General features: G+C 66.9%; 3 protein-coding genes across 3 annotated transcripts in view; 1 reads left to right on the forward strand and 2 right to left on the reverse strand.

The window, feature by feature from the left end:
* Positions 1 to 133: 133 nt before the first annotated feature.
* On the reverse strand, positions 134 to 4024 carry Ndufa13 (NADH:ubiquinone oxidoreductase subunit A13). Its single transcript, XM_070007929.1, has 5 exons — positions 3869 to 4024; positions 1049 to 1127; positions 606 to 677; positions 423 to 492; positions 134 to 345 (listed from the first exon to the last, which is right to left on the reverse strand). Exons 1-5 carry the CDS (start codon positions 3960 to 3962, stop codon positions 226 to 228), a joined length of 435 nt encoding a protein of 144 aa, XP_069864030.1. The 5' UTR covers positions 3963 to 4024; the 3' UTR covers positions 134 to 225.
* Positions 4025 to 4090: 66 nt separating this feature from the next.
* Tssk6 (testis specific serine kinase 6) lies at positions 4091 to 6005 on the forward strand. Its single transcript, XM_070007928.1, has one exon. The coding sequence runs from the start codon at positions 4705 to 4707 to the stop codon at positions 5524 to 5526; it is 822 nt and encodes a 273-aa protein (XP_069864029.1). The 5' UTR covers positions 4091 to 4704; the 3' UTR covers positions 5527 to 6005.
* A 3764-nt stretch (positions 6006 to 9769) lies between these two features.
* The window catches only part of Gatad2a (GATA zinc finger domain containing 2A), a 66549-nt gene continuing 51978 nt past the window's right edge, over positions 9770 to 24340 (reverse strand). The window contains 10 exon segments of the mRNA XM_070008529.1: positions 9770 to 10002; positions 11476 to 11659; positions 11835 to 11909; positions 12256 to 12583; positions 12585 to 12937; positions 13695 to 13862; positions 14025 to 14153; positions 14360 to 14449; positions 14542 to 14673; positions 14756 to 14888. Coding sequence (XP_069864630.1) covers positions 9872 to 10002; positions 11476 to 11659; positions 11835 to 11909; positions 12256 to 12583; positions 12585 to 12937; positions 13695 to 13862; positions 14025 to 14153; positions 14360 to 14449; positions 14542 to 14673; positions 14756 to 14888 — 1723 coding nt within the window. The 3' untranslated portion in view covers positions 9770 to 9871.

Below are 24340 nucleotides of genomic sequence, written 5' to 3' on the forward strand. Positions count from 1 at the left end.
CGGGGACTCCCCTCCCGCCCACCAACCAGAGCGCACTGCCCCTCCTGCCCGCCAATCAGGAGGCGTCGCGAAGGCGCAGCGCACGGCCACTGGTCGCGGCGAGAGCTCCCCCTCCCCAGCCCGACACAGCAGCCCAGGTCTCCAGCATTTATTGTGCGCGGGCGCGGGGAGGGGAGGGGAGGGGAGGGGAGGGCGGGCGGAGGGGGCCGGGCGGCCGCGGTCCGTCTACGTGTGGGTCACGAAGCCGAAGGCCGCCGCAGAGCGCTCGCTGTTGGGACGCAGGTGGTACAGCTCGGCGATCTGGGGCCGCACCCAGCGCGTGGTGCTGAACACGGACTCGCCCACCTGCGGGACGGGGCGGTCAGCCAGCCCGCCCTCGCGCCCCCGCCCCGCCCGCCCTCCCGCGCCCCTCCAGGACCCACCTTCCAGCCAGGCACGTCCTTCATGATGATGGCCTCCTCCTCCAGGTTCTCCCGGAGCATCCGCAGGACCCTGGTGCGGGGCCGGCAGGGTCAGGGCGCCCCACCCTCGGCCCCGCCCCACCCTCGGCCCCGCCCCTCGCCTCGGCCCCGCCCCTCGCCTCGGCCCCGCCCCCGCCCCCGTACCTGCGGTCCTGCTCAGCCTGGAACAGGGGCAGCAGCGCCAGGCGCGCCTCCAGCTCCTCGATGTACAGACGCCTGCGAGGCAGGGCGCGGGTCAGGCCGGCGGGGAGGGCCGCGCGGGCTCCGTCCCCAGGACGGCTGGCTGCACACTTTCTTCCCAATTAAAAACTTCTATTGTCCTAAAAATAGCCGGGGGGGGGCGGGGGGCGGAGGGCGGATCGCGGGTTCCCGGCTCACGCGGCCGGTCCCTTTGTCCCGAAATAGCCGGGGCGTGGGGCGGGAGGGCCGCTGCCCCCCTTCCCGAAGGTTCCGCGCGGAGGGGGAGGGGGAGGAGGCAGCGCCCGGCGCGGCCGCGTGTGCAATGGTTATTCTAGGTTATTCTGAGCCAGGGGGCCGACAAGGCCGCGCCGGCAGCCGGGGCGGGTCCCCCCCAGCCCGCGCCCTACCTGCGCTCGCGGTTCCACCGGGTGATGCCCCAGTAGCCCACCAGCAGGGCGCCCACGCCCAGGGCCAGCATGCTGTAGCCTGCGGGGAGGCGGCCGGTCAGCGCCGCGAATACTCCAGGCGGAGCGCGGGGCCCCCGCCGCCCCCCTCCCGGGGCCGGCGCGAGGGCAGACCCGGTGCGCGCCCTCTCCACGCGCGGGGACCCCGGGTCCTCACGCCCGAGACCGCCGCTCACTGCGGCCCACGCTGGGTTCGAGGCCTCCGGGCGGCGCAACGGCTGGCCACGTGCCGAGCGGCCGGCACCGGTCCCCGAGCTGCCGTCGCGGAGGGACCCGCCAGTGAGGAGCAGCGAGGAGGAAGGAAGCTCGGGCAGCTTCCGCCGGACAGCGCGGGCTGTAAGCCCGGCACGCGGGAGGCGCAGGAGACGCCTGGGCTACACAGGGAGACCTGTCTCCATAAACCAAGTCTTGGGCTGGGAAGGTGGCTCGAGGCCCTGGATTCGATTCCTCAGTACCACATACACAGAAAAGGCTGAAGTGGCGCTGTGGCTCAAGTGGCAGAGCAGTAGTAATAGTCTTGAGCAAAGGGACAGTGCCCAGGCCCTGAGTTCAAGCCCCAAGACTGGCAAAACCATGAGCTTAGGGTGCAGCTCAGTGGTAACGCAGATGCCTAACACACACAAAACCCTCCCAGGTCCCATTTCTAGCAATTCAAAAACATAAAAAAAGTAATTTAAAGGGGCTGAGAGGTAGCTCAGTGGTAGAGCGCTTGCCTTGCATGCCTGAGGCCCTGGTTTCGATTCCTCAGCACCACATAAGCAAAAAGAAAAAAGCCGGAAGTGGCGCTGTGGCTCAAGTGGTAGAGCTCTAGCCTTGAGCTGAAGAGCTGAGGGACAGCGCCCAGGCCCAGAGTTCAGGCCCCATGACTGGACCCAAAAACATAAAAAAGTAATTAAAAGCCGGGCGCTGGTGGCTCACGCCTGTAATCCTAGCTACTCAGGAGGCTGAGATCTGAGGATCGCGGTTCAAAGCCAGCCCGGGCAGGAGAGACCGTGAGACTCCTATCTCCAATAAACCACCAGAAAACCAGAAGTGGCGCTGTAGCTCAAGTGGTAGAGCGCTCGCCTTGAGCTGAAGAGCTGAGGGACAGCGCCCAGGCCCAGAGTTCAAGCCCCACAACCGACAAAAAAAAAAACAAAACAACAAGCCCTTTTGGGCTGGGAAGATGGAGCAGTGGTAGAGCGCTTGCCTTGCATGCCTGAGGCCCTGGGTTCGATTCCTCAGCACCACATAAGCAAAATGAAAAAAGCCGGAAGTGGAGCTGTGACTCAAGTGGTAGAGCGCTCGCCTTGAGCTGAAGAGCTGAGGGACAGCGCCCAGGCCCAGAGTTCAGGCCCCACGACCGACCAAAAAAAAAAAAAAAATTAAAAAACTTATAAGCCAGGCATGGTGGTGCATGCCTGTAATCCCAGCCACGCCAGGGCTGAGATCGGAGGAATTGTAGTTGGAGGCCAATCCAGGCAAAAAGCTCCTGAGACCTCATCTCAGCCAATAAAAAGCTGGGTATGATGACTCGCACCTGTCCTCCCAGCTACTCAGGAAGGACAGGGAGCTCCAGGCAACCTGGTCATGTTGGAGAGCCTCTTGAAAACAAACGCACGCGCACTGGGGGCTCAGTCCCGCCGTCCTGGCTGCTCAAAGGCAGCTGGCGCAGGAAAGGCCGTGAGACTCTCATCCCCAATCAACCACCAGAAAAACCACAAGTGGCGCTGTCGGCCTTGAGTTCAAGCCCTACAACGGACAAAAGAAAAAGAATGCTAAGGCAAAAAAGGGCTGTGGCACTGCTCGGGACGCGGTTCTGCTGGCAATCCCACGCCGGAAGCCACTGCTGGTAGCTGGGAGCGCGGCCCGGCAAGCGCGAGGCCCCGGGTTCGAATCCTCAGCGAGCGCCATCCTGGAGCTGAGGGACAGCGCCCAGGCCCCGAGTTCAAGCCCCACGACCGACAAAAAAGAAAAAAGAATCCATTGCTGGTTTTCTTCCTCGGTACTGGGGCACGGGCCAATAAACGCGAGAGAACCTGCCGGAAGGGCCGGCGGGAGCAGGGGGCGTGCTCAAGCCCGGGGCGGCCACGGGGCTGCGGGGCCACGCGCGCCGTGGGGGGGGAGGGACCGCGGGGCCGAGGAGGGCCGGGCTGCGGGGCCACGCGCGCCGTGGGGGGGGGAGGGACCGCGGGGCCGAGGAGGGCCGGGCGCGGGGCCGAGGAGGGCCGGGCGGCGGCGGCTCGAAGCCAGCCCGGCCAGGGCGGCCTCGACACTCGTTCCCAATTCACCCGCAGAAAGCTGGGAGCGGAGCTGGGGCAGCGTGAACGGGGCCGGGGAGGACAGCCGAGCCCTGAGCTCAAGCCGCGCAGAGCCCGGGCGGGCGGGCGGGTGCGGGGGGTAGGTGCGGGCGGGCTTGGGGGGCGGGTGCTGACGGCCGGGCGCGGGAAGCGGGTGCGGGGGTCCGGTGCGGGCGGCCGGGCGCGGGGGGCGGGTGCGGGAGTCAGGTGCGGACCGCCGGGCGCGGCCGGGCGGGTGCGGGTGCGGGGTGCGGGCGCGGGGGTCAGGTGCGGGGGACGGGCGCGGCCGGGCGGGTGCGGGTGCGGGGTGCGGGGTGCGGGCGCGGCCGGGCGGGCGTGGGGGACGGCGGGACGCGGGGGGCGGCCGGGCGCGCGGGTCCCGCACGTCGCCTGTCGTCATCCGCCGCCGCGGGACCCCGGGTGGCGCGCCCCCGCCCCCGCCCGCAGGGCCCGGCCCCGGCGCCGCGGCGCGGGAGACACTGACCGGACAGTCCCCGTTGCGGGAGGTTGCGCTTGTAGTCGATGGGGCCGTAGCCCCCTCGCGGGGGCATGTCCTGCTTCACCTTCGACGCCGCCATCTTTGACGGGTGCCGCGCTTCCGGCCCCGGGCGGAAGTGACGTCAGGGATCGCCGCCATGACGAGTGTGGCGGAAGTCCACCGGAAGGTCTCCGGCCGAGCCGCGGCCGGGCGGCGTCGGGGTGAGCGCTCGACGGGGCGGGGCCCGGGGCTCGTCCCCCCCCGACGGGGCGGGCCCCGGCCGGGGCGCCGCGGGCCCTGCGGTCCGGGCCCTGGCGGTCCGCTTCCCCTCGGCGACGCCCCGGGCCCGGGGGGGGGTGCGGACGGGGGGGGACGGGGGGAGTACGGGCGGGGGCGGCGCGTCCCCGGGTGTCGCCCCCTCTCCCGCCCCCGTGTGCGCGCGCGGCGGCGGCGGCGGCGGCGGCGGGGGTCTGCGGCAGCCCCGGGCGGCCCCGCGGTCCCGGAGCCGAGGCGCTCGCCCGAGGACGCGCCCCGGTTCTGCGCCCCGCCCTGGCCCGTGCGCAGCGCTTGGGTCACAAAGCGCGCGAGGCTTGGGGGGCCGCGCGGGGCGGGGTCCCGGGGCCCCCAGCCCGGGGCCGCGCGAGTGACGCCCGCGGTCACTTCACAAGGCAGAAATTGTTACCCGGGCGATAAAAGGCACCGCGGCGGGGGGCGCTCGGGAGTGGGCACATGGGGGTGCGGGGGCGCGGGTGCCAACCGCCATGGGTTAGGCCCGAGATCGGAGTCCGGCCGCCCCCCCGACAGCAGCCGCCTCCTACTCTCCGTGCGCCCTGGGCGCCACCATGTCGGGCGACAAACTCCTGAGCGAACTCGGCTATAAGCTGGGTCGCACGATAGGCGAGGGCAGCTACTCCAAGGTCAAGGTGGCCACGTCCAAGAAGTACAAGGGCACGGTGGCCATCAAGGTGGTGGACCGGCGGCGAGCGCCCCCGGACTTCGTCAACAAGTTCCTGCCACGAGAGCTGTCCATCCTGCGGGGCGTGCGGCACCCGCACATCGTGCACGTCTTCGAGTTCATCGAGGTGTGCAACGGCAAGCTGTACATCGTGATGGAGGCGGCCGCCACCGACCTGCTGCAGGCCGTGCAGCGCAACGGCCGCATCCCCGGCTCGCAGGCGCGCGACCTGTTCGCGCAGATCGCGGGCGCCGTGCGGTACCTGCACGACCACCACCTGGTGCACCGCGACCTCAAGTGCGAGAACGTGCTGCTGAGCCCCGACGAGCGCCGCGTCAAGCTCACCGACTTCGGCTTCGGGCGGCAGGCGCACGGCTACCCGGACCTGAGCACCACCTACTGCGGCTCGGCGGCCTACGCGTCCCCCGAGGTGCTGCTCGGCATCCCCTACGACCCCAAGAAGTACGACGTGTGGAGCCTGGGCGTGGTGCTCTACGTCATGGTCACCGGGTGCATGCCCTTCGACGACTCGGACATCGCCGGGCTGCCCCGGCGCCAGAAGCGCGGCGTGCTGTACCCCGAGGGCCTCGAGCTGTCGGAGCGCTGCAAGTCCCTGATCGCCGAGCTGCTGCAGTTCAGCCCGTCGGCCCGGCCCTCGGCCGGCCAGGTCGCGCGCAACGGCTGGCTGCGCGCGGGGGACTCCGGCTAAGGGCCGGGGCTCCCGCGGCTGCCGCGGTTCCCGCCCCGCGCCGGGCGCTGAGCCAGCGCGGCGCACGCGCGAGAGGCAGGCGCGCTTCCCCCGGGGCCCGCCGAGCCGCCCTCGCCGCCGCCGCCGCCGCCGCCGCCGCGCGCCACTGCGCACGCGCGCCCCTTCCCCCTCCCCACCCCACCCCCCAGCGGGGGCCCGCGTGGTCCCCGGGTGCAAGCGACCAAGCGTGTTCTCCCAGAGCCCGAGAGCCGGAGGGCGCATGCGCATCCTCGAATCCCCGCGGGAAGGCCCCGGGAGGGGCGGGAGGAGAGGACACGGACGCATTGCGCCTGCGCGGAACGAGCGCCGCCGCCGGCCGCGCGGGAGCCGGGGCGGATCGGCCGCCCGCCAGCGGGCGCGCGCGGAGGGCGTCGCTCCCCGGCCAGCCGCGGGCGCCAGGTTCCCCGCAGGAACCTGCAATAAACTCGCTCTTCCTCGCACCTGGCTGCAGCGGTGGCCGCTTTCACGGAGCCGGGGTGGGGCCGGGGCTCGCCCCGGGGGAGGACGAGGCACGCGGGCGGCCGGGCTGCGGGCGGACCCGAACCCGGGGCCGCAGGAGGCGGGTGCGGGCGGGGGGCCGTGGCGGGGAGGCCGGTGGGGTCTGGGCCGCAGCCCCTCCCGTCCCCTGCTGCCTGAGCCGAGCCCGGGGCACTTGGGGAAACGGAGGCCCCCGGGACCCGTGTCCTTGGGCGGCCGGATCCCTTCCCCCGGCCTCCAGCGCCCGCAGCGCCCCGGACCCACCCGCCGCGAACCCACGGAGAATAAAGGCAAGGCGTGGCGTGGACGCGCGTGTGAGTTGTGCTGGTGCCCGGCGGGGATGGGGACCCCGGCGGCCGCCGCCCCCGGCCCTGCCCTCGTGCTCCCGGGCCCCCCTGCACCCCCCCTTCCATCTCACCCTGCCTCGGCCTCCCCGTGTGCCCACCCACATGTTCACCTCACTGGTCTTTGAGAGGGATGGACACCTGACTGCACCCCCCCCCAATTCTAGGGTCCCTGTCCTGGCAGGATGACACCTGTGCCCCACATGCCCGTATTCACGGGAGTCAGCCTGGGCTGATGACCTGATCCTCCTGTTTTGCAGCCAGGGCCACAGGTGTGAGCACAGGCCCCAGTGACAATCTTGTTCCTAAATTGAGCCCTCCGAGGTGAGTGCGTGCTGTTGACGGACTCGTAATCCTCCATTTGAAGCCAATCCAGGCAGATAAATCCATGGGACTAGATCCAGGTAACCAGCAGAAAGTGGAGCCGTGGTTCAAGTGGCAGAGCACCAGCCTTGAGCGAGAAAGGTAAATGTAAGCTTGAAGCCACAGCGCACACAGAGACCTGAGGCAGGCCGTGGCGCGCTACCCTGTAATCCCGGCGCTCACTTGGGAAGGAGTTTGAAGTCAGCTGGGGCTAGGGAGACTTTTTTTTTTTTGTTTTTTTTTGGGTCCGGTCGTGGGGCCTGAACTCTGGGCCTGGGCGCTGTCCCTCAGCTCTTCAGCTCAAGGCTAGCGCTCTACCACTTGAGCCACAGCGCCACTTCCGGCTTTTTTGCTTATGTGGTGCTGAGGATTCGAACCCAGGGCCTCGAGCATGCCAGGCAAGCGCTCTACCACGGAGCCACCTTCCCAGCCCTGCTAGTGAGACTTTTTTTTTTGGACCGTCTTGAGGCTTGAACTCTGGGTCTGGGCACTGTCCCCAAGCTCTCTACCACTTTAGCTACAGTGTCACTTCTGGCTTTCTGCTGGTTAACTGGAGCTTTTTCTGAGTAATTTATCAGGGATGAGTCTCATCTCTGACTTTTCTGTCCAGGCTGGCTTTGAACCCTGATCCTCAGATCTCAGCCTCCCAAGTAGCTAGGATGACAGGTGGGGGCCACTGGCACACAGCTGAGACCCTTTCTAGTTCAAAACCAAAGCGTCACCTCAGATGAAGACACGCGTCTGGGGCTTGGTGGCGACGCCAGCTTTGCAAGCACCGAAGCCTAGGTTTCACCCCTAGCACAAAGTAAATTCAGCTTGGGAGCATCAGAACAATGCTCACCAGAATCGGCTCACTGTGGAGCCAGTGTGGGGCTCTAAGCTTGTTATCGTGTGTTTGTGCGTGCGTGCGTGTGCGTGTGCACACGTACATGTGCAGGGGTGTGCTGATCCCTGGGGCTTGAACTCAGGGCCTGGGTGCTAAGCCCTAAGCTTTTTTGCCCAAAGTTACTGCTCATTCACTTGAGCCACACTTCCACTTCCATCTTTTGGTAGTTACTTGGTGATGAGTTTCATGGACTTTTCTGCTCAGGCTGGCTTTGAGAACCTTGGTCCTCAGATGAGCAAACCCTATAGCACAGCCCAAGTCTCCAGATCCATGGGGTAAACTAGCCACAAGGCCCCAGGCTCGGTCCCCCCCCCAGCGATGCACCCACTTTCCTCCTTCCCACCTTTTTTCCGCATGAGCAACCCCCCAGGAAACCAGGGCGCAGGGGACAAAGCTGTCAACATACCGTCCATTTCTTTATTACCCACAATCTAAACCTCCCGGAATACAGTCCGTGGCCCCCAATCCTGGCCGCCTTTCCAGTGCAGTGGCGGCTTTCTCCTTTGCGTGTTAGGAGCTGGGCACGGTGCCTCCCGAGTGGCCTGCTGGAGGTGGAGGCGGGAGGAAGAAGGTCCCGGACCCCTGCCCCATCACCTCCCACCCACAGCTGTCAGGAAAGGCCAGTGAGGCCTCCGCCAGGCGCAGGGCCCTGCGATAGCGCGCTGCACGGCAGAGCCAGGCCGAGGGGACGGGCGGCCCCAAGCCAAAGCTGCGCTGCACACCGTGTGCACCCCGGTCTGCCCACCAGACGGAATCTGGGCTGCTGGGTCCCATGAGAACCCGGGAACCTCGCTTGGCGGGGGCTCCGGGTGGGCGGGGGAGGCCGGGATGGCGGTGTGTGCAAGCGTGTCCCTGGATGTCTGTCTTGTCGCAGGTCATGGCGGCAGCGGCTGCCTGCAGCCTGGACGTGATTCTCAAAGCCTGTGGGAGTCCCGACAGGATTCCCAGGGGACAGCAGGACCCAACACTTAGGAGGGAGGGGTGTGCCCCGCCGCTGGGTGCCCCTTCTCCCTCCACCCAAACTCCAGGCCCAGAGGGGAGTCGGGAAGGGCAGATGTGCACCAGGCCGTCACCGTGAGAGGCGCTGGAGGCCGGCGCCCACCGCAGCACAAATGGCAGGTTAAGGCAGCTCACAGTCTTGACCCTTTAAAAAAGAGAAAGGCGTGGTTACGTCATGCAGCTTGCCAGAGCCTTCCTCGCGGGGCGGGCAGAGGCAGAGGCCAGGCCGCGCGCGCGGACGGCAGGGATCAGAGAGGCAACCGCTCGGTAGGAAAAGACAGGAATTTATTTGCCAGGCACAGAAAACGCGAGGAGTAGAAACGCTTGCATATTCTTCATGGTTTTTTGGTGTTAACTCCCTTCCCCCACCCCAAAAAAAGTACTTTCCTGGGTCCCCCAAGTCCCTTCTGGAATGGAGGCCCCGCCCGCACGGCCCCCGCGGCACATTGGAAGTCAAGCTCGGAGTGGACGGGCGTGGCACAGTGGCCAGCGCTGAGAGGCCACGGGGAGGCTTTAAATTAGATCCCCATCCTCGCCGGGCGGGGGGTGGGGGGGGCAGCTCCTGCCTCCTGCTGACGGCGGAGTCGTAGAGATGGCGCAGGAAGTGAACATGAAACCAAACTAGAGCAGACCTGATCCTTAAAAACAAAACTGGGAAAGAAGCCTGCCGCAGGCCCGGCTGGGCCGGAGGAGGGAGGGGACCGGGTCAGAAGCTAGGCCTGCGGCAGCCCGGCGGGCGGGCGGGCAGGCTGCAGTGTCCGTGGAAATAAGTAAGAATGAATAAAATAACCCCCACGCACGGCGTTGGTGCCCGTCCCGCCAGGCTGCGGCGGTGGTGCCCGCGGGCGCCCGGCGCCCCTGGCAGCCCTCCCAGTGCACGCCAGTGGCCGGCTCTGCGGTTCACGTTTAATTCCATCCGTCATTGTGTGATTCACATGAGAACTCAGCGGAGATCGCGGAGGCGGCGGCCGTCCAACCCCGCACCGACCCGGGCGCAGCCGGGAGCTGCCGCTCGGCGTCCCCCCTCCCCCCGTGGGCGCGGGCGCCGACCTGGTCCCCGTGGGCGCGGCGCGGGCAGGCGACCGGGCCGGGGAGGCCGCGCTGCTGCTGGTGTCGGGCGAACTAAAGGCAAAGAGGAAGGAGGGGACCCGCGGGAAGGCCGTCAGTTCTGGTCCTGTCCGACGCCGCGCCAGGGCGGCGGGGCGGGGCGGGTGGCCCCCGCGGGGCCTGGCTCCCACTATTTCCACGTGGCCGACTGGGGGATGGAGCGCGGGGGGATCATGTCGAGGAGGTATTCTCGCTGGCGGTCCACGGCGGACGAGGTCTTGTGCACAGCCAGGCTCGGGCTGACGAAGGCCAGGGTCCCCCCTGCAAAGGAGCCGCGGACGCGAGGCTGTTGAGAACGTGCCGAGCACCTGGCCCACGCGGGCCCTGCGGCCACAGCGCCGACCCCGCTCCTTTGAGGCCAGAGCTCAGGCCTCCTGGCTCTGGACAAGCCCGAGGGGGACACTGGGCAGGGGACCAGGGACTTGACCAGAGGGGCACCCTGCTCATGGGCCCCCCGACATCACCACTACGCTACTGAAGTCCGCAATCTACACCGTCATCCCAACCACAGGACTTTGGGGCTCGAAGCAAGCCTGGGCCGGAAATCCCAGACTCGCCCCCCTACCCCCAGCCCCCGTGGCCAGCCACAGCCCATGTGCAGAAAGCTAGCTTGGTGTGGGCCTGGAGGCCAGGCCCAAGTGCCACGGGACCCACACGCCAATCCCCCACAGGGCGTTCTGGTGGTCGTGGGGCTTGAAGTCATGGCCTGGATGCTGTCCCCTGAGCTCTTTGTGCTCAAGACGGGTGCTCTACCATTTGAGCCACAGCGCCACTTCCAGCTTTTTGGTGGTTCACTGGAGATAAAAGTCTCATGGCCTTTCCTGCCCAGGCTGGCTTTGAACCAGGATCCTCAGATTTCAGCCTCCTGAATAGCTGGGGTGACCGGTGTGAGCCACCAGCGCCCAGCCCACAAGTAGAGTCTGCAGCTGAGCAGACTCCAAAACCTCCCAGCCCAGCTTAGGGTGACTTGGGCTTGGATGCTGGCCAGGGCCACCCACTCCATTCTCTGCAACATTCCCAAGCCAGCTGCTTCGTGTGTGCCTCCTGCTGCCGGAACACACGTCCGACCCCACTGCCTGCCTGGCCCCACCGCCTGCCCAGCCCCACCGCCTGCCCACCCGCCCAGCTCCACCGCCTGCCCACCCGCCCAGCTCCACCGCCTGCCCAGCCCCACCGCCTGCCCACCCGCCCAGCTCCACCGCCTGCCCAGCTCCCCCGCCTGCCCAGCCCCACCGCCTGCCCGCCTGCCCAGCCCCACCGCCTGCCCACCCGCCCAGCCCCACCGCCTGCCCAGCCCCACCGCCTGCCCAGCCCCACCGCCTGCCCGCCTGCCCAGCCCCACCGCCTGCCCGCCTGCCCAGCCCCACCGCCTGCCCACCCGCCCAGCCCCACCGCCTGCCCAGCCCCACCGCCTGCCCGCCTGCCCAGCCCCACCGCCTGCCCACCCGCCCAGCCCCACCGCCTGCCCACCCGCCCAGCCCCACCGCCTGCCCACCCGCCCAGCCCCACCGCCTGCCCAGCCCCACCGCCTGCCCAGCCTCCGCGGCAGGACGCCGGCTGGGGCTGACAGCCTCCAGCTGTGGCCCACACCCCCCAGGCTGTGCTTAAACCTGGAAATCGCCGCAGCAGCTTGGGAGGCCATCTGGGCAACGTAAGGCCCTTGGTGCAGCCAGACCCCCCCCCCCCGCCCCCCAGCTCCCATCTGCCCGTGGGGCGAGGCGCAGAGGGACGCACCTGTGCTCAGCGGAGTCTTCTTCCAGCTGGAGGCCGCGCCCCGGCCCGAGCCCCTCTCGGAATGTCTGCCGGTCCTGCTCACCAGGGCGGTGGGCGAGGCGGTGTTCTGTAGCTTGGGCGACTGGCTGAACGTGTGGAGCACGCCCCGGGGTGCAGCCGAGCCCCGGGCCAGCTGGCTGGAGGCCTGCAGGGTGAGAGAGAGAGCGGTGGGTCAGAGGGCGCGGGGGTGGCCGTGCGAGGCGCCCACCCACACGGGGTCCTGAGAGCAGGGCGGTTACAGCGGGGGAGAGCGGCAGCGGGCAGTGTCGGGCAGTCGGTGACTGGCGATCGCGGGTGGCCGGGCGCCGGCGGGTGCTGACCTGTAGCGCCGCCCCATTACTCCAGCCGCGGGCCTCTCCTGAGCGGAACGCCAGCTTCCGCCGGGGCTTTGTGACCTACAGACGGGTGGAAATGGGTCAGGGAGGACGGGCCGCTGGGACCGGCCATCCACGCCACCTGCTGCCTCAGACGCTCGGGACCTCGAGGAAACAGGTTTAGTGGTTTCCCAACACCTGAGCCAAGAAAAACTGCACACTGCAGCTTCGGGTCAGCGGGCGAGGAAGACAACCTTAAAACAAGAGCGTGGCTGGTGCCTGCCATGCACACGCGGCCCATGAGCGCCGCCCCACGGAGAAAGCACAGGACCTAGAGAAAGCACAGGTTAGGGTCGCAGCTGCCAGGGCGCCACTGTCCGGTGCACAGCAGAGGCCGGGAGCGGGAGGCGGGCGCGGGGCCTCTTACCTGCTTCAGCACGGGGTGCGGGGCAGCGGGCTCGGCCTTGGCGCTGGGGGGCCCTGTGCCGGGCCCCTGCTGCAGCAGGCGCTGCTCGATCTCCTGCTCCTGCTGCAGGGCCTTGACGAAGGCGGCCTTCAGGCGGCTGGTGTGCTCCACCTTGAGAGCCTTCTTCTGATTGGACGTCATACACGTCTCGCACATGACTGCCCCGCCCTTTTCCTCACGCCAGCGGCAGGTGAAGTCTGTCTTGCACTGTGCGCAGGTGTATGGCTCTCGGGACAGCGCGGGCGTGGCCACTGGCAGCCGGCCTGCTGGGGAGGGACATGGCCATGAGCGGGGACTCGGGCGGGACCCAGGGCACTGTCCCCACCTGTCGGGGCGGTGCAGGAACTCCGCCCGCCCCCCTACCTTGGGTCTCCAGCAGGTTGTGCACCACCTCCTCCAGGCCCACCAGGTAGATGAACTCGTTGTTGGCAGCACTGGGCAGGAAGGTCATCTCGGGGGCTGGGGGCTTGGGCGGGGGGATCTCCAGCAGCGTCTTCTCCAGCTGTTTGCGCAGAGCAAGCTTGGCCGCCGCCTGGCGGCTGGCCGGAGACTCAGCGGAGGCGACCACAGAGGCCACGCTGCTGGGCGTGGAGCTGGCCTGAGCCGCCGCGCCCGACGCTCCCTTCAGCGACGCTGCGGTGGGCTTTGGGGAGACAACGGCTGGTCAGGCTCCCTGGGGTGTCGCATGCACGCCCACCAGACCCAGGGCCGGTGCTGAGGTGGTGGTGGCACCCGCGGGCACCCGCCGTACTGGGGCGTGGACGCCCCGGTGTTGGTGGCGCCCTGGCTGCAGGGAGAGGCTCCGGTAGCCGTCCCACCCTCTCACCCCACGCGCGCGCGCGCACGGAAGTCTCCCTTTCTGGGAACTCCAGCACATCCCCCGGGGCTCAGAGGGGTCAGGCCCACCCAGGACAGCGCGGCCGGCCGCACCTGTGCCCCCGGCCCCCCCCACCGCGGGCAGGGGCCTGAGCGTGCAGGGCCACGGGGTGGCATGCGGGACGAGCCCCTCTGCACTGAGCTGAGCGGGCAGCCTCGGCGAGCACGCGCGTCAGCACAGGGCCCGACACCCAGCCATTTCCTCTGCCACGCAAGCTGTGGCTTCCAGCCACCCACGGCCAGGGGTGGGCAGACCCTCCCCGCCCGGGCTCTGTGCAAAGGTGAAGGGACAAGTGGCCAAGAATAGCGAGCGTGCGGGAACATCTGCTGTGCGTGCCGCCCCACCGGGGAGGGGCGAGGCCCGCAGGGCGCCTCGTCACCCCACTCCCTGCCCACAGCCCTGTGGCCACAAGCAGACCCCACCCCCATCCGCCCTCCCCCAGCAGCTGCCAAGAACCTCCATTCGCAGGCACGGGGACCCCCGGGCCCCCAGGGCTCAGCTAGTCGTGCCCAGGGCCCCTCACCTGCGGGATGTTGACGAGCAGGCTGGTGTTGGGGACGTTGGCCACGCGGATGAGCCCCTGCTGGATGATCCTCTGACCCTGAATCTGAACGCTGGGCACGGAGGCCCGGGGCGCCAGGAGGAGGGGCGGCGGGCCGGTGGCGGAATGCTGTCTGATGTTGTGGATTTGCTGCGGGGGGGGGGGGGGGGGGGACACAAGAAACCTACTGAGACCACCCGCTGCCGCCGCCCCACCCCCGTGCGTGCCTGCCCCCCACGCGTGCCTGCCCCCCACACGCACCCTGCCCACGCATGCCCATGCGCGTGCGCACGCGCGCGCGGCCCCGCTCACCTGGGCGCCCCTGACGAGTGGGGGCATGACAACCTGCGGGCTGGCCTGCGGCCCCAGCTTGGAGGACACCTGCTGCCCACCCCGCACCAGGGGCGGCGGGATGACGCTGCCCGGCACGCGCGCAGAGGTCTGCCAACGACACGGACCGTCAGCCCCTTCTGTTCATGCGGCTGCCCGGGCACGGCGCTGAGAGGGGACAGCGGCCAGGCCAGGTCCGGGGGCCTGCCCGACCCCACGTGGGGCAGCCGTGGTCTCTCAGCGCAGCGCCCGGCATGGCTCCACGCGCAGCCCAAGTGCCACTGGCCTCCCGCCTGCCCGTGGGCAGGAATACTCACCTGCAGGGACGTCTTGCCAGCAGGAATGTTCTGGGTGCCCCGCACGAGCGGAGGAGGGGTGGTGACCGCGCTCCCGGCAGAGCCTGCAGGCTGCAAGATGGCGGACATGGAGGGGACCTGAGCCCCTACCCGCGGACCCTCCACCCCCAGCCCCCCATAACCCCGCGGGGAGCAGCCCGCACCTTCTGCGTGGCGGCCTCCTTCTGGATCTGACTCTGCCTGAGCTTCTTCAGCAGGACCAGCTTGGCCTCCTCCAGCCTCAGCTCTTCCTTCAGCTGCTTGATCATCTGCTCCCGGCCCTCCGGGCTGCTTTTCTGCAGGGATGGGGCGGTGTGAGCGCCCCCGCGTGCGGTGCGGCCCCCGCGTGCGGTGCGGCCCTCACACGGCTGGGCTTACCAGGAGGGCCTCGGTGCCTGTCTCCTTCAAGGCCAGCTTGGCCAGCCCGTTCACCCGCGGACTGCACGGCTGCTCGTTGTCCGACAGCACGATCACGTCAGGCGAGGGGGGTCTCTTCTCGGGCTTCATGTTGCTGCAGGCAGACGGCGGATGGTTAGCACGGGGTGGTGGGCTGCAGACGTGGTGTGGCGTGAGGGCTGGAGGGTGCATGGCCAGCCAAGGGCAGAGGGCAGGTTGCCCCCAGCTGGTCCCGCGTGGCCAGCTTTCCCCTGGGCCTCCAGAACATGTCACGGCACCCCCACAGCCAGGTCCTCGCCCCGTGTCCTCGGTCCGGCACGCACGGGACACGTGCCGGTATGGCTTCATGAGTCTGAGTCGCCTGTTGGGCGTGTTTCCACAACTGTAGCCCAGGCTACAAGCTTTGAGCCCCAAAACACCACGTTCCCCCAAGACCTGCGTGCTCTGACTTCCAGGCATTCCAGCTCCAGCCCTGCGGTCTCCTGGAAGCACCCTTGGGGCCTCCTCGCCCCCGGAGGGCCCAGCCCTGCGGCTCACCAAGGGTCCGGACAAAGCCAGACACCCTCAGGCCTCAGCCCTTTGCACGCCCTGGCGGGAGCTTCCACTCCCACACACGCAAGCCAGGCTGGACACGCCAGCGCCTGATGTGTCCGAGACCTCATGACCAGCTGTGTGCTGTGGTGTTGCCGAGGAGACGTGGGGAGGTGGGACTTGCGGGGGGGCGGGGGGGCAACCCTTGCCCACCCACTCCAGCAGCCGTTTGCAGGGGGAGGTGCTCCGGGCGGAGCGCAGTGTGCGGCTGAAGACGCCGGGCGCCCACGAGGTGGCGCTGCGGCCCGGGGTTTGACAAAGTTAACGGGATGAAGTTGGCTGAAGTCGCAGCTCAAAGTTGTGCCCGCATTCTGCAGCGGACCCCAGTGGAGAGGACAGTGACCCACACCACACCGCTCCACCGCACAGCAGCCAGACCCCACTGCGCGTGCCCAGGGGCTGTGTCCTCAGGAGAGTGGGCAGGGGACAAGGCCACTCTGGAGCCACGGTCCTCTTCGTCCCAGAGCCTCACTCACAAGGCTCAATGAAGGCACCAGCGCGGCCCGACCTGGGAGGACAGGCGGGGCCGCCCAGGCACAGCTAGACCCACACGCAGGTTTATCAACACCTCTCGAGGGGCGGGGCATCTCGTGTGGGTCTCTCCAACACGCTACCGATGGCTCCAAGTGCCCCACGATGGTCTTTCAGGGCCATTTCCAGTCCCGTGGGTCTGCACAGCACCTGTGGTGTCCAGGCCAGACCCCGCACAGCACCGCAGCGCCCCTGCTCCCCAGGCAGATGAGTTCAGGGGACCCAAGAGGACCCGGGTGGGGCCTCAGAGCTGCGATGACCGCACTCCCTGCGGAAGCCAAGTGCCCGCCACCCAGGGTGGCTTTGCCTGACTTACAGGGATGTAGGGGCCTCCAGGAGGGTCTAACCAAACCTGAACCCATGCCGAGGCCGGGGCCACGGCGGGCAGACATGGCCTCGCGCGAGCCCTGACCTCCAGGTCCCAGCCCCGTCTCAGCCAGACTAATCAATAACTCATCCCAGAGATGACGTCACCCGCCATCAAGGATCACTCAGCATCTCAGCCGACAGCAGGGAGTGAACTTCCTGTATGCTAATCAGGCCACCCAAAAGTCATGTGACAAAGGCATTTCCCTCCCTGGTCATGTGACCCTTTAACTGTGCCTTCCAACGTGAAAACCATGGCAACGGGCAGTTTGAGCCGGTCTGTGACACGCCGCCTTCATTTTGAGAAGGGAGGTAAGGGTTCAGGTGCTTCAGAAAATGGAGGCGCCAGACTCCTCGGGGGCACAAGCACTTCCGATGTGGCACCAGCCCTTAGGGAATTGCGTGGCTCCTGGCACTGGTCCACCTTTACACACACACACACACACACACACACACACACACACACACACACACACACACACACACACACACACACACACACACACACACACACACACACACACACACACACACACACACACACCAGCTCCCTAGTTTCCAAACTGAAAAAACTTTCTTCAGCTTAGTTCCTGAAGGAAAGAAGAACTTCAAGGGTCTCAGGACTTCCCAGGACAGAGAATTCAAGAAAAAGAACATGTGGCTGGAATGAGCTCCCGCTTTGTTCAGGGGAAGTTTGTAATTATGGAGAGGAGCAGCAGAGCCGGGTGGACGGAAAGCGCAGCGCGACCTTCCCACCACACTGCCGGTCTAAGCAAGCAGCCCAACCATTACATCCGAGAGCGACCACCGCGCCCGAGGGGCCCGCAGAGCTGCCACCCCACGGGACAAACCCTGCTACCTGACAGAAACACCCGTGGTTTTTGAGGGGAGGTCACAGTTTTATGTGCCACCGGTAATTGCCAGATCCACCTGCTCCAGGGCTGAGGCCAGGGCAGCGGGGGTCCTCCAGGGGACAAAGGGCCGTCCTTGGGGTCCATGAGCTCTGTGGCTCTCTGGGTGGCCGGACATGTCCCCTCTCCCCATCACTGTCCCCTCGCTATTGGCTGAGAACCCAGCAAGGTGAAGCGCCCAGGGGGCGGGCTCAGCGGCAGCAGCGGCTGCCCGTCACCCAGGAAGCACAGGCGCAGAGCTCCATGCACAGCGGCCGGCAGCCTGCCTGGCACACGCTCGGGGGACGCCTCCGCAAGGATGCCCCCCCAGTGCTTGGGGGCGGGTGGGGGTAGCTTTGTACCAGTCCTGTCTGCTCTGCAGCAAACGCTCACCTTAGACCCCAGAACCCCCCCCCCCGCTGCCTATCCAACTCCCTGGCACAGACAGGCCTGCCAGGGGCACCCTGCCTGAGCTCCACGCGAGCCCCAGTCCACCCTTCAAGACACGCCTCGACCCTCAGGAGGCTGAGATCTGAGGATCCGGATCCAAAGCCAACCCAGGCTTTGGTCACATCTCCAATCAACAAGCAACAAGTTGGACATGGAGCTGTGGCTCAAGGACTAGAGCACCAGCCTTGAGTGAAAAGGCTCAGAGGCAGTGGCTAGGCCGCGACTTCCAGCTGGGGACAGACTCCCCTCACAGCAGCCTGACCAGCGCCAGGCACCCCCCTGCAGGACCCGCCTTCGCTCCCTCCCCAGCCGCCTGGGTAGGGGGGCTCCGGCCTGTGGCACAGCCCTGGCGGCTGGGCTCCACCCCTGCCAGGTCACACGGCCCACAACCCCACCTGACCCCCCCCCCCGGCTCGCAGCAGGCAGCAGATGGCTCCCCTCCGAGGCGGGCAGCATGTGCGTGGCTCCAGCCGGCCCTGAGGACTCGACACCCTCCCACCGGCAAGGCGCGGGCAGAGGCGGGCAGAACATGGGTTGGGGGCGGGAGCCCCGGGTGCTGGGCCTGGCCCGCTGCATAGCCCCTCCCTGAGGGGCAGGCAGGGCTGGGGAAGACGCGCGGCAGGGTACGGGGTGAACCCCCTCACCAGATGCGAATCCACCTGCAGAGCACACGTGCCCTGGGAGCGCTGCGGCCCCCAGACCTGGCTGGCTCCAACACGGGAGCTGGGGCGGAGGGAAAGACGAGGAGAGCCGAGACAGCCCAGGCCGTCCCAGCCTCAGAGCCCGGGAAGCAGCCGGGCCGGGCGTGCGGCTGGGCATGGGTGCGCATGCGCAGAACCACACAGCACGCCACTCCAGCCGGGGAGAGCACCCACACCCAGCACCCCACCTCCCGGAGGCCCCCTACTCTGCATGGTACCCCCAATATTCCACAGGACAGGAAGGCAGGGGAGAGACGTGGCAGTCCTGCGGAGCCTGCCTATACAAAGGGGCCAGGGTGGCCGTCCAGGCCCACAGCTGACCTGTGGAGCAACCGAGGGGCAGCGTGTCCAACGCCACGGCCCCCCACTCAGGACACGGTGAAGGCTGGGGCACCGTGTGTGGAAACCCACAAGAGCCAACTCCTCCCCCCAAAGACGGGAGGGGGAGCCTCCTACAGACACAGGCTGTACCCCAAGCCACAGGCGGCCTGTCCCGGGGCTCACCTGCTCCTCACCAGCCCTGGCTCTCCCCCCTCCCCCCGAAGGCCCAGCACATTCTGCTTCTGGGCCCCAGAGGCCCCAGGCCTGGGCAGCTGGGGACTTCTGAAACTCAGCCACCCGATGTCCTGGAGATGCGCAGTGTGACCGCCCTGTGGGACTTCATGAAGGCAAGTCCTGCGGGCTTTGGGGAGCACGGGGGGGGGGCGCGGGAGGCCACCCCCTCACTCCAGCCCGCAGCAGTGGTCTCACCCCCCAGCTGATGCCACAGGCCTGCGCCCACGCCCGCACCCCTCAGCCTGCACTGCCCGGCCGGGCCACGCTGCAGACCCGGGCCGCGGGGCACAACCTGCAGAAGCCCACGCGCGGCCACACCAGCCTGGGAAGCATCACCCACACACAGGAAGGGTGACCTAATACACCTGCCGACCCTCCACGCAGCCCCGTGCCCCTCCCGGAGCACGGCCACGCACGCAGCAGGGCTGTGGACACGCAGGCCCTGGCCGGGGTCCCGCAGGGTTGCCAGCTAGCAGGGCTGCTGAGAACCATTTCCAGAACGAGTTGACGGCAGATCAACACGCTGACCCCCAAGGGGACCAGGGACCGGCCCACAGAGCGGACACACTCCACAGGAGCAGCGCACACTCGTGCCCGCGCCATCCTCCACGCTCACACTTGACCCGACACCCCGACCCGGGGCGCCCCAGGCCCCCTCTCCACACGGCCACAGGGCCCAGGGGCAGGTGCCCAGGGCGCAGCACAGCAGGCCACTGGTGGAAGTCGGCGAGCTCCCCCGGACCCCCACCCGCTTCAACGGGGCCGTCACGACTCAAGCCATAGAACGAGGGGCCGAAGCCTGCGGACGGGCGCCTCCCCTGGGCCATCCCGCCACCACGTCACCTGCCATGGCGGCTGGCGCCTCCAGAGACCGACGCCAGGCCTATCACCCCGCATCTCCCCTGGGCGGATGGGTACACCTCAACTCCGGCCCACAGGACCCTGCCCCCCCCACTCACCTCCCACAGGACCCTGCCCCCCCCACTCACCTCCCACAGGACCCTGCCCCCCCACTCACCTCCCACAGGACCCTGCCCCCCCCACTCACCTCCCACAGGACCCTGACCCCCCACTCACCTCCCACAGGACCCTGCCCCCCCCACTCACCTCCCACAGGACCCTGCCCCCCCCACTCACCTCCCACAGGACCCTGCCCCCCCACTCACCTCCCACAGGACCCTGCCCCCCCACTCACCTCCCACAGGACCCTGCCCCCCCCACTCACCTCCCACAGGACCCTGCCCCCCCACTCACCTCCCACAGGACCCTGCCCCCCCACGCCTCCCACAGGACCCTGCCCCCCCTCGCCTCCCACAGGACCCTGCCCCCCCCACTCACCTCCCACAGGACCCTGCCCCCCCCACTCACCTCCCACAGGACCCTGCCCCCCCTCGCCTCCCACAGGACCCTGCCCCCCCCACTCACCTCCCACAGGACCCTGCCCCCCCACGCCTCCCACAGGACCCTGCCCCCCCCACTCACCTCCCACAGGACCCTGCCCCCCCCACTCACCTCCCACAGGACCCTGCCCCCCCCACTCACCTCCCACAGGACCCTGCCCCCCCCACTCACCTCCCACAGGACCCTGCCCCCCCCACTCACCTCCCACAGGACCTGTCCCCCCCCACAGGACCTGTCCCCCCCCACTCACCTCCCACAGGACCCTGCCCCCCCACTCACCTCCCACAGGACCCTGCCCCCCCCACTCACCTCCCACAGGACCCTGCCCCCCCCACTCACCTCCCACAGGACCCTGCCCCCCCCACTCACCTCCCACAGGACCTGTCCCCCCCCACAGGACCTGTCCCCCCCCACTCACCTCCCACAGGACCTGTCCCCCCCCACAGGACCTGTCCCCCTCCACTCACCTCCCACAGGACCCTGCCCCCCCACTCACCTCCCACAGGACCCTGCCCCCCCCACTCACCTCCCACAGGACCCTGCCCCCCCCCCACTCACTTCCCACAGGACCCTGCCCCCCCCACTCACCTCCCACACTCACCTCCCACAGGACTGCACTTATTGAGAAAAACCCAGAATCTGAGAGCCAAGCCAGCATTACCTCTGCAGAGCCCTTGGTGCCCGATCCCCACTCCCGTCTGCCCCACACACTGAGGTCCTGACTGAAGGACAGGCGGTCCCTTGAGCACTGGTGACCCCAACTCTCCACCAGATCAAAGCCCAGCACAAAGAGGGAGGGACGGCCACGGGGGAGGAGCCCCGCCGAGGGCCAGGGCGGGACGGCCCAGCCCTGAGCCCCAGCTCCCCCCGCGGAACCTGCCGCAGCTGATGGTGCGCTGTGCGTGGCGTGTGGAGACCGTTCCTGCAGCCTGGCCTCAGAGGACTGCGGGGAGCCGCGCAGGGCCTCCCTGCGTGCCCCCCGTCCTGTCCAGCCTGGTCCCCCAACAGCTGAGGTGTGTTGGTGCAGTGGGCGGCGAGCGGCCTGCACAACAGGGTGCAATCGGGACTGGGCAGAGCAGAGAGGGCCCTGGATGGCTGCACCCCGGGTTCGGGGCAGGGACGTAGTGGGTGGACCCTGAGGAGCAAGAGCACCAGGGTGGCTGCCGGTGTGGCGCCGGAGGGCAGAGCGGGCGAGGGGAGCACCGTGGAAGTGGCTGCCTGCGCCCGCCCCACACGCTCCCAGAGAGGACCGACAGTCCAGCTCCACCCAGCACTCGCGGGGAGGAGCAAAGCGGCGAAGGCCACACTGCCCGCTCGCGGCGCCCCAGGGGCCTGTGGGGTGCGGAAGCCGGTGGCACCGTGGCGCGGCGGGCGCCCTCAAGGGGAAGGGGCGTGTGGGAGCCGGGTCTCCTCTGGCCTGGGCCGCGTGATCGTGATGCCGCAAGCCCTGCACACCAGCTAGGTCAGGCTGGAGCCGGGAGCCCTCGCTGCTGAAGCCAGAGCACCTCAAACATGGCGCGGGGGCAGCCGCTCCGGCCCACTGCTCACGTGGACTCTACCCGCCCTTCCCAACTGCACAGGGAAGACAGCTACGTGTGCCTGGGCCTGCAGTCATCTGGGAAGGACGTGCGCCACCATGCCACGTTCTATTCTGTTGTTTTTTATTTTTTGTCAGTCGTGGGTCTTGAACTCTGGGCCTGGGCGCTGTCCCTCAGCTCCTCAGCTCAAGGCGAGTGTTCTACCGCTCGAGCCACAGCGCCACTTCTGGTTTTCTGGTGGCTTACTAGAGGTAAGGGTCTCACAGGCTTTTCTGCCTAGGCTGGCCTTGAACTGCGATCCTCAGATATCAGCCTCCTACCCGGTAGCTAGGATGACAGGCGTGAGCCACCCGCGCCTGGCTTCTGTTCCGTTTTGGAGACAGGGTCTCAGCTACATGGTGCAGAGCGACCTCACCCGTACAACTCTCCCGGACCCTCCAGAAGCCATATCCTCAGCCCTCTACTTCTTAGGCTGCCCTGCCCTGGGATGACAAACAGCGTCTCAACTCATCACAACATCTCAACGGGACAGCGCAGAGGCCTGCGGCCTTCCGGACACAACGCCCACCGCCACCTGTCTCACAAACACGGCCGTCCCCAGCACTGAAGCAGACGGCACCTGCTCCGTGCCGCCCGAGAACGGACCCCGGGCCGGGCTTGGGGCTGACAGTTTCTTTCTGGTGCTTGAACTGTCACCCAGCTCCTTCTAGTCTTCCTGGTGGTCAGCGGAAAGCCACCGACTCACCACACGCACACCCTGGACACGACTTTTCCCTTGTGAATCCCACATGTCCTTGTTGTGAGCTGTAGCTCCGGTGCTGGGGCTTTTGCGTTTTTTTTTTCCCACTCCAGGCTGGAAAGTTCTGCCCTTTGGCCACATCTCTAGCCTGACGCTTTGTGGATCAATTGGAGGTGGACTCTCTTGGGCTTTGCTTTCTGCCCAGGCTGGCTTTGAACCTGTATCTTCCAAATCTCAGCCTTCTGGGCAGCAAGGAATACAGGCAAGAGCACCTGTGCCCAGCCTCATCCACTATTATTTATTTATTTATTGGGTCCGGTTGTGGGGCCTGAACTCTGGGCCTGGGCGCTGTCCCTCAGCTCTTCAGCTCAAGGCTAGCGCTCTACCACTTGAGCCACAGCGCCACTTCCGGCTTTTTTCTTTTTGCTTATGTGGTGCTGAGGAATGGAACCCAGGGCCACCTGCATGCAAGGCAAGCGCTCAACCACTGAGCCACCTTCCCAGCCCCATCCACTATTTTTTTTTAATTTTATTTGTGAACATACTGTACAGAGGAGTTACAATTACATAGGCAGGATAATGCGTACATTTCTTACCAAGCATTGCAGCCTCCTCCTTTGTTTACCCTTCACATCCCTTCCCGGCCTCCCCCCTCCCTCCCACCATCCACTATTTTTTAAATGAACATCTGTGTTGGCCCAACCAGAACCGGAGCCTTGGGCAGCACCTGCTGTCTTCTACCCCGCCCACCTCAAGACCACTGCTGACCAACAAGGCCACGTTCAGGGTGTTGCCGCACTGTAATGAGCACCCCCTGGGCACCCCCCTAAAAGCGAGTGGCCGTGGCCTCCGGGGGGCTGGGAGGAGCCCCTTCACGCAGAGCAGCAGGCTTTGCAGTGCCCGCGCGTCTCAGGGCTGCCTGGCCCTGGCGCGCTGCAGGCGCACAAGCCGTTCTATCACCCCTGCCTCGCTCTGCCTCTGCAGTCTGGGAAGTAAACACGACAATCTCCTCGCTTATTAACCACAATTAAAACCGCCAATTCTAATTAATTTCAAATAAAACACAGGTTAGAAGAAAAAAAACAAGCGGAAGAATACTGAGGGAAGAGGCATCAGAGAAAGGGTCAAGAACCTTACCTTCTCTGCCTCTCCGTAACACACACACTCACATACACACACGCACACACATGCACGCACGCACACGCGCGCGCACACACACCCTCTACCTCTCCGTGCGTCCCCCCCCCCCAACACCCATACACCTACATCTCTTGGGGATTTCAATTCACTACTATCTTAAAGGAAATTCTCTTCACAGAATCACTGTGGCCTTCAAAATGCCCCAACTGGGTCATAGACAGGAATAAGAAACATCAAAGAAAAAGTAGTTTTGAAAAAGAGCCAAACAGAAACTACCGAGTACCATTGCGCTTGCGTTTGGGGGACTGTGTCCCCAGCCCCTGCGAGAAGCAAACCCAGGGCGGGTCTCACGCAGACGCCGCTGGCAGGGAACTCCCCACATGTCCGCAGCGCCCCCACTGCCGAATGTCTCAGAATACCCCAACAGAAAAATGCCGCCAGTGGCTCACACTGTGATCCGAGATCCCAGCTGCTCAGGAGGCTGCGACCTGAGGATCACAGCTTGAGGCCAGCTGAAGCAGCTAAGACCATGAGACCATCTCCAAGGAACCAGCAAAAAGCTGGGATAGAGGCATAGCTCAAATGCAGAGTACCAGCCAAGAGAGGCGGCCAAGCAATAAGCACATGGTCCTGAGCTCAAACCCCAGTAATGAGGAGGAAGAAAA

Source organism: Dipodomys merriami, unplaced genomic scaffold (genome assembly GCF_024711535.1).
Source record: "Dipodomys merriami isolate MVZ:Mamm:240054 unplaced genomic scaffold, mDipMer1.0.p SCAF_70, whole genome shotgun sequence".
Lineage (NCBI taxonomy): Eukaryota > Metazoa > Chordata > Mammalia > Rodentia > Heteromyidae > Dipodomys > Dipodomys merriami.